At 33.2% G+C, this 9,808-nt stretch overlaps 1 protein-coding gene across 1 annotated transcript; it reads left to right on the forward strand.

The window, feature by feature from the left end:
• Window positions 1-2,342: 2,342 nt before the first annotated feature.
• Window positions 2,343-9,269, forward strand: LOC131147221 (uncharacterized). The gene is made up of 2 exons (XM_058096983.1): window positions 2,343-2,570; window positions 8,901-9,269. Exons 1-2 carry the CDS (start codon window positions 2,343-2,345, stop codon window positions 9,267-9,269), a joined length of 597 nt encoding a protein of 198 aa, XP_057952966.1.
• Window positions 9,270-9,808: the final 539 nt, after the last annotated feature.

Raw genomic sequence — 9,808 nt, forward strand, 5'->3', positions numbered from 1 at the left:
TGGCAGCATGCCGTCTGTAAATAGAACATTTCCCAAACCTGTAAGTCACAAAAGCATGCAATTCACAATATTTTTGCATCATACAGATGTCATTTAGATTAAGACGTACATGCAACAACCTAAAAGTATCTACCAGCAGGCAATACACATCATTGCATCGGCCAGGGTATGTGTGGCGTTCCAATCAAGCATGCAGTCCTAATGTCCACAACCAGCATGCAATTCACAAGATATGCCAATCCAAGCATGCAATCCAGAAGTTAAATCATGTCTTAAACTGAAGTTAGATATATACCCATCTCTAGCTGCAATGAGATTATGGATGACAGAGAACGACGAGGCAGTGGATGGAGGTGGTTGCATCAATGATTCTTTATCTAGTTTGCCCGGAGTTTCTTTTCACAATTGATTTGAAATGCGATAAGCCTGCCTATGTAGATAAAATGAATTTTAGCCTCTCATCTGATAGGTTGTCGCTTATAGTTAAGGTATGATTTAAATATTAATTTTATTTCTCTTGAATCTTGATGTCCTTCTTGTAGTCATTGCATCCACAAGGCAAGATTCAAGAGAAATAAAATTAATATTTAAATCATACCTTAACTATAAGTGACAATCTAGTAGATGAAAGGCTAAAATTCATTTTGTCTACATGGGCAGGCTTATCGCATTTCAAATCAATTTTGAAAAGAAACTCCGAGTAAACTAGATAAAGCCCCTCCATTCATTATATACACACTGCAAATGATATGCCCACTATCAAAAATAGAAGTTATGAAAAGTAGACCTAAAAATTAATTAACAAACCCTTCTCAATGATGGCAAAATCTAAGGAAAAACCTACATAATTATAAATCCAATGTAAAAAATAAATATACTTTATAAAATTGCAAAGTTCATATTACTTTGAAGTTTTATAATACAATTCCCAATTATTCCTATATTGTTTCCAAATCTCATCCAAATCCTAATTATTCTTATATTATTCATATTACCTTGAAGTTTGGAGTATTGGACTCTAAATGTGAAGTCTAACCTCCTCCTTAGTAATACTATTTCTTTTGCACAAAGTGTTTTTTGTGGGAGAGAGGCAGATTGTGTATGTTATTTTTAGTAGACATTTAAGTGGTCGGATGTTCATCGAACAGAGAAAAAGGGCATTGTGTTGAAATTAGATTTTCTGATTTTGAGAAGGCGTGTGATTGAGTTAGTTGTAAGTTCTTGGATAGAGTGCCTTTGAGGTAGGGGTCAAGTGTTACGTGGAGGAATTGGACAGAGGGTTGTTTATGTAATGCTTTTGTGAACCACCAATATGGATTGGAATCTCTAATGAATGTTCGTTCTAAATTAACTAAGTCTACATTGCCTTTGTAGACACCTTATTTTTGCCCTAGCGAAATAAAACAAGGGGTTCCCTCTTATTTTCTTAATATTATTATTATTATTATTATTATTATTATTATTATTATTATTATTATTATTATTATTATTATTATTATTTTCCTATATTATTAGTACTTTACTATTATTTTACTAGTACTTTCATTATCTTTATTTTATTTTTACTTTACTATACTTATTATTATTATTATTATTATTATTTTTATTACTATTAGCATTAGTATCTTATTTTGGTTATTATTATTTTTATTGTTTTTGGTAATTTTATCATTATTATTATTATTATTTATTGTTATTATTACTTTATTTTAATTATTATTATTATTATTGATAGTATCTTCATTTTTATTTTTTATTTTTTTTATATATACAATCATTTATTATTGTTTACTATTTAGTAGTATTACCTTATTATGATAATTACTATTATTATTATTTCCCATTTCATTATTACCAAAAGCTTAAAAAATAAAATAAAATGAAATAAAAAAAAAAGGAAAGTTTCTTAGGTTTTCAAACTTTTTTTTTATATAACAGAGGAGGTTACACAATACAGCCGGGAGGAGGGGGCACACAGCCGGCAGCGCACGGAGACACAGAAAACACAAAAAAAAAAAAAAGCCATCTTCTTCACGGCCATTGCACATCTGACTATCTTCTTCTCTCACTCTCTCTCCCGTAGCCCAGGACCCGCTTCCTCACGCCTAGCCTCCATCTCCATCCACTGCAACCATCAACGTAGCCTCCTCTGCCACAAGTACACACACAGCAGTAGCCACGGCCCCAATCCAGTTGCAGCTGCTCCACGGCCAGCTTCTACAACTCCTTCCCTTTCACCAACGTCCACGGCTCCTCCGGCCTCGACATCACCACCCCACTGCATTCTTCATCGTCAACCATCTGCTGTCGTCGTCGCCGTCGCTCGCCATCACAGCTCGTGCATGCCGTCGCCGACCCCCAGCCACCACCCATACACCAGCAGCCCCTGCAGATCACGGCAGCGTCTCCATCAGCTGGATCTCCGGCCATCTATCAGCACCTTAGCTCTCCTCCTGCAGCCACAAGCACGGCCAGCACACCCAGCCCCCTCACGCACGGCAAGAACAGTAGCAGCAGCAGCAACGTCGGAGCAGAGCAGAGGTCTTCACCGGCGAAGTAGCGCAGGCAGCGTTTTTTTTTTGGGGTAACTTGATAGATTATTATTGTCAGGATTTTATTATAATGTTTATTTTTATTTTGTATATTGTTGTTAAAAGGTTTTATTGTTAGGTATACTTTGTGCTTTTTATAGGGAGTTTTCTTTTATAGTATATTATTAGAGTTTTCCTTTTATTATTATTAGCATGTGCTTATGATATAATTGTTAATATTGTTATACATATTTACTATATATAATCTATATTGTTATCTATTCATCATATATAATTTTAATTATTATTATTTATCTTGTTGTTATATTTAATGCTTATAGTGCGGTTATATTTAATTTAATATGTATTGCTAGGTTTGTGTTGTTAGTTGTTCTAATTGTTGTGAGAATTTTAATATGATTGTATTTATCAAAACATTAATATTTACATTGAGGGATTTGTATTGTTGACATATGTAATTCGATGCTTAATACATCTTTAGGGTGTCGTTGCTACTTGTTATGTGTGTAATATTAATATTATAAGATTTTATCATAGTGGTATTTATTAAAATGTTAATGTTCATATTGTAAAGTTTAAATTGGATTTAATTTTAAAATGTATTTCTAAGGTTTTCATTTCGTTGTGTTTATTGTGTGTTTGATATTTATATTATAAGGTTTTTATTATTGTGGTCTCGATTCAAATGTGTGATTTTCGTATTAGGGTTTCCTTTGTATACATATTGTTGTAGCATTTAATTAATAATTGTATCTAAGTTATTGCTGTAAATTATCCTATGGTATGTTATTTATGTATTGTGTATTTAGGGTTTAGATTATTACATGTTTTGTTTAGGATTTTAATGATACATTTAGGGTTTTGTTCATCATGTGTTTTATTTAGGGTGTGATTGGTCTCTCATGTTATTATGATATATTAATGGTAAGGTTTTAAATTATTTCCACAATTATTATTGTATATTTTAATTCTAGGGTTTAAATTGGTTCCCATGATTTTACTTGTGTAATAGTTTCCATTATTGTATATATTGCATGTGTATTATAGGGTTTAATTTGTTTCCACATTTTTATTGTACATTAATGGTAAGGCTTCAATTATTTCCATAATTATTATTGCATATATTGTATATTTATTTTAGGGATTGGCTAATTCCATAATTTCATCTTATTTGTTTCCATGTTTGTTTTTAACTTTTAGGGTTTGATTTATTGGCGAGTTCTTAAATGTTTCCTTTATTCTAAATATTAGGGTTTTGTTAGTGCTATGTTAAAGTTTTGATTATTTATAATTAGGGTTTTTGCATGTATTTGTTAAAATGTATTATTATCATATTGTATAGTTATTAAATTATGATATATATGTATTATTAGTATAGTAGTATTATTATGGTATAATATTAATATTTACGTATTAAGATATGTATATTATTGTGGTATATGTGTATTAGTATTCTAGTAGTATTGTTATAATATATGTGTATTACTATTGCTAATAGTGTGATATAGGTATATTATCATTCTAATAATACTATTATTGTACAATGTTAGTACTTACGTGTTACGATATATAATATTAAAATATTGTTTTAACATTTATATGTTATTAATATTATGAGATATATATATGTATCACTATCATAGTAGAATAGTTATTACATGTAGTGTATTATCATTATGATGTATTAGCCTTATTATTATCATATATATATATATTTTTTATTTTTTACTATTTTCTATGTTTCTATTGTATTACAATATTTACTATTTCTAGTATTTTTGTATTATTGTATTAAGTATTTTCGTATTTATATCCCTATGATTTTATTGCGGGGGTATGAGCCTTCGGGCATCACGTACCCTAAGTTCTGAGGGAATATATATATGCATATATTTGTTTATTTATTTATTTTACATGTATTTATAAATTCATAAAAAGGAGTAATTTAAAGAATTATTAGATTAACTTAGGGATAATTTCAAATTAATTAGGTACCGTTCGTAAGAACGGGCGCGTAGGGGGTGCTCGTACCTTCCCCTCGCGTAACCGAACTCTCGGCCCCAACTCTGGTAATGTAGACCGATTCTACCCCTAACGGGGTAGTAATCATGTGTTCTAACCGCACTAAAGGTTAGTGGCGACTCCGATATCCATGTTTTTCCATGAAAATATTAAATTGATTTTTGATTTCGCCGCCCGGGGCACACGCGCGCCCGGGACGCCGCGACAGCCTTATTTATTATGATTCCTAAGATTCACTCATCCTTTCAAAAATATTTTAACATTGAATGACTAAGCCTATCTTTTCTTTTTGTTTGGTCAAATTTTAACACAATTTCAGCAGCATGCCGTTTGTAAATTGGACGTTTTCCCATAAAACCTGCACCTGATAGGTTCAAATAGAGCATTTATAACAAGTTGAAGGCACACGAGAACCTATATCCATTACCAGCATGCAATACACATCAATTGCATCCGCCATGCAGGAGACATTCTAGACTAGCATGCAATCATGTAGCATATTCACGACAATAATACATGCCAACCATATCTTAAATTCAGAATATGAATAGCAGAAAATAGTGGATAGTATTTGGTTTATTGTAGTATTGTTATTCATCCAGGCATTTGGACATGAACGTTATGAGATGATGAGAGCATTTAATTTAAATAATTATGAAACTGATGCTCCCTGTGAGTTATGTATATATTCAACGTACCACTTTTTCAAATTTTCAAATCCTCAGCCAAGTGTATATAACATTTTCAATGATTTCGGCATGGTAATGTACGCCTTAAGCTTACCGGACCAAAAACATATAAATGAATGTCCGTTCTAAATTAACTAAGTCTACATTGCCTTATTTATTATGATTCCTAAGATTCACTCATCCTTTCAAAAATATTTTAATATTAAACGACTAAGCCTATCTTCTCTTTTTGTTTGGTCGAATTTTAATGCAATTTCGGCAGCATGCCGTCTGCAAATTAGATGTTTTCTCATAAAACCTGCACTTGATAGGTTCAAATAGAACATTTATAACAAGTTGAAGGCACACGAGAACCTATATCCACTACCAGCACGCAATACATATCAACTGCATCCGCTATGTAGGAGGTGTTCTAGACTAGCATGCAATCATGTAGCATATTCAGGACAGTAATACATGCCAACCATATCTTAAATTTAGAATATAAATAGCAAAGAAGATGCTTAAGTTTCCATTTGTTGGACGAGGAGAAGATAAGGCAGCGTAATCAATGGGGAAGGAGAGAATGAAGTGGAATTGGACTTGGGGGTTAATAGGTATTTCTGAAAATGTGACATGTTTGAACTTAGCTTATGTAAAACGTCTGTTTTTGTCAACTCATGATATGCTATGCTCATTTGGCAGCTACTCAAGTGGGACAATTCATGAAGTTTGAAGAAGCATCCGAAACATCTTCGACACATGTTGGGATGACAATTGCAGTGGTAGTTCCTGTCCCTTAGTTGCCAAAATTATAAGAAAATGTGTGCAACTTCATGTTCTTTTTTTGAATGGCTTGGACAAACTTCTTCTTTTTTGAGGGAGTGGGGGGTTAAACTGACTAAGCACAGCCTGCATGGCTTCTGTATATTTGCTGGATTTTGTTCCGTGTTTTGGACAACTTGAATCTTTAGAAGTAATCGTCGAGGTAGTAGTGGTGATAAGCAGTAAAATATTAGTTACAGTCAGTTGTTTTGGAAAAACTGAACATATTAATGGGTGCCACAGCAGAACGTGTCGGGGGCAACTGCCCATCCTCAAGAGTCACCCTTGGTGCTCTCGTCTCATCTGAAATCCTTTCGTGCTCACTCAGTACAGCTCAACCCTTGGAAGAAGACTCTCCCCTTGGCGGGTCCTGAACCCTTTGCCGCTTTGAGGCTGCCCGAGGCTCCATTCGCAGAGCCAGTAGAGAGGAAATCCTACGATTTAAGTTCAAATTTTTTTTTTTTCAAAGGGGCATGCTTAATAAAAAAAAAAATTACGAGAAAATATTCACATGACATTCTAGACAGGTGGAGTGGAGCTAGCAAATCTCTGCCTTCGAAATTTATGAATGGCTCATTGGTCTTTTGGCTAGGACTAACTTTAAAGGTTATTTTTGGGTTTGCAAACTAGTTAATTCTTAGAAATGAGATGGAATACAGTGAAAAATTTAGAAATAAAGTTAATAGTTACTTGTTTATTCTCTATCATTCCAACTAGATGAGGCATTCCAGTGGTAAAATTTGGAAATAGTTAAACAAATTTTGTCCTTTTTTTCTCCTTTTTTGAGTGTTTTATGCTTTATTTATTATATAAAATAATCCACACTATTTTCCAACAATCTAAATGCATATTTGTGTAATTTGTAATTTATTCACACAAGTGTTTGATCCTAAATTTATGTTTGTTTTTCCTTTCTTTAAGTGGTGTTTATTTTAGTATGAGAATGAAGTTATAGTTCAAATTTTCAAAGAATAAATTATTTTCTTTTTCATAATCTTTATTTTGTCCTTAGATTATTGGAAGCAACATAGCTTAGTTTGTATAGTTAATAATAATGTATAAAATAAACAAAAAAATAAAGAAGAAAAGAATTCAACTTGCATGTATCATGCCACTGTCTAAAGGTAAATTTGTCTCCTTTCAAAAACCCGAGTTTGAAGCCCATGTATTATCCATGCTGCTATTCAGGCCCACTCTCTCCTAATTGGGCTCACTCAAATATTCAACCAACCTTTTGCAAACCTCGGTCCTTGTGTCTATACTACAAATTTTGACCTAGGAAAACAAATAAAAATTCATTTATTCAAATTAAATACGATTTAATTCCATATACCCATGTTTATTATATCAGAATAAGCATTCCAACCCTACACTCCTAACTTCATCTGCCTTATACTCTTATTTGGGAGGTTATGACAAACGATATTAATGTCTCAAATTTAAAAAAATGAATGGGACTTTATTAGATCATGCAAAATGGAGAGAAATATCTTTGAATTTTGAAAATTCATAATTCAAACAAACAAACCGACCAACAACCACCTACTGACATCCTTATTCACAACCTAATACAAGGCAACACTTACGTGGCCCTTCCAAAATGATTAACCAATGAAAAAAAAAATACAAATTTTAAATTTCTATTAGGTTAATTGAATGCCCTAGGGGATTGGACAACCACCTACAATTGGCACCAAAAGTAATTTGCATATGTATTAAAAAAAAAAAAAAAAACAAGGAAGAAAGGGAGCAGTCAACCACCTATAAGTGTTTGGTCGACTGCCATTTGGAAAATTTATTTCTTTCTCAAATATTAATATCTTCACTTGGGCTAAGATTTATTTTGTAAAATATGATTATCAATAGCTACACAAGAATAAGTCCAAAATCATATTCCACAAACATGAATTCATTTTTGCAAAACATTAGTTCATTTTCCAAACACAACCATAAGTCCATATCAATATCTCCATTTAGTCCAAGGACAAGCAGCCATCATGAATCCACTACCATAAATAATAATCCATTTGCACAAGATATCCATCTAGTAAATTTCATAATCACCATGTTTAGCACAAATTCCAGACATCCAAAATATCATCATAATGTCATTTAGTCCAAAATCCAAAAACTACCATAAACAAGTACTTCATGCCAAATATAAGACTAAGACACAAAATACACCAAGAACAATATATTGTGTCAAGATGACACAAAACCATTAGAAATGTTTACAAATATTCTATCAAAACACATATATATATCATGGGTGTTTATACAAATCCAAGGCAAAGAAAAAAAACATAAATAAAAACAACAAGTCAATTGCATTAGAGGCAGCAGAGGAGTTTGATGTTGATGCATCAAGAACTACAACATCCAGTCCATACTAAAGCTCATGTCCTATTTGAATGAGTAGAGCTCTTTTTGCTGATATTACTGTAGACATCCTAATTTTCATCTATCTAATCGTTGAAATACATGAGGTCAAATGATCCATTTTGAACAAGTGATAGTCCCGAGTCAAATGAGTTCAATTCATGATCTAAGTGTGGGGTAGTTTGTTTAAATTTAGCCCTTAATTCTTTAATTAAGTCCATGGAGCATGTGCTACAACTGAGTGTTGGAGTCAAATCATACAAAATAGTTTAATTGGTATTTATGGGTTCTTGTGAAGTCCTTTAATAAAAATTTGGTTATTTGAAAATTTTTTTAGGAGAACTTCTAGTTTTAAAAATCAGCCCCTAATATGTTTATTATCGTTTTTTTTCAATGTTTAGTAAGTTCAAAAAAAATTTAAATATTCAGTATATGCTTCAAAGTAATTAAAAAGATAAAGGGAAAGAAATACCTGGGCTTCCAACCTAGAGCAGAGGGAGACTGGGAGAGAGGAGGAGCTCGTGCACTAGCTGGCGGCGAACTGCAGAGGGAGATCATGTGGGAGCAGGCGGTGGGGAAGGGGAAGAAGCAGGAGAAGCTGGTGCGGTGGCTGTCGGCGAAGAGCAGAGGGAGATCAGGTGGGAGCAAGCGGCGGGGAAGGGGAAGAAGTAGGAGGAGCTGGCGCAGTTGTTGGTGGCGGAGAGCAGAGGGAGATCAGGTGGGAGCAAGCGGCGAGGAAGGGGGAGTTCAGGTGGGAGCAGGCGGCTGGGAAGGGGGAGGTCAGGTGGGAGCAGGCGGCGGTGAAGGGGAAGAAGCAAGATGAGGGAAAAGATCCCACGCGCGGACATAAGAAGGTTTTTGGGCATTAGTGATGGTTTCAAAACTCTCACTTCAACTCTCCGTTTTTTTTTTTTTTTTTTATAAATAACAAAACATTAGTCACGGTCCAAATCCGTCACTAATAACTGGCCAATAGTGACGAATACGTAAATTCGTCACTAATACTATAAAGTAAACATTTATTTTAAAAAAAAAAAATTGAAGTATTAGTGACGGTTGTGAAATTCGTCACTAATAACAAGGGAATAGTGACGAATTTAAACATTCATCACTAATACTGCGAAGTGAAATTTTTTTATTTATTTTTAAACAAAGTAGAAGTATTAGTGACGATTACACAATCCGTCACTAATAATGGGCCAACAGTGACGAATTTATAAATTCGTCACTACTACTCTAAAGTAAATTTTTTTTTTTTTAAATAATAGTAGTTACGGTTATTCAATCGTCACTAAAGTTTACCTTTTAGTGACGGATTTAATTCATCACTAATACCACAAGAATCGTACAAATATTTTCCTG

Source organism: Malania oleifera, unplaced genomic scaffold (assembly GCF_029873635.1).
Source record: "Malania oleifera isolate guangnan ecotype guangnan unplaced genomic scaffold, ASM2987363v1 ctg584, whole genome shotgun sequence".
Lineage (NCBI taxonomy): Eukaryota > Viridiplantae > Streptophyta > Magnoliopsida > Santalales > Ximeniaceae > Malania > Malania oleifera.

Excerpts from the sequence above, each read along its gene's own strand:
- LOC131147221 (XM_058096983.1), top strand. The coding sequence starts at position 2,343 with ATGCCGTCGCCGACCCCCAGCCACCACCCATACACCAGCAGCCCCTGC. Across the intron at positions 2,571-8,900 it reads GGCGAAGTAGCGCAGGCAGC|ATAAAGGGAAAGAAATACCT; the intron begins GTTTTTTTTTTG and ends GTAATTAAAAAG.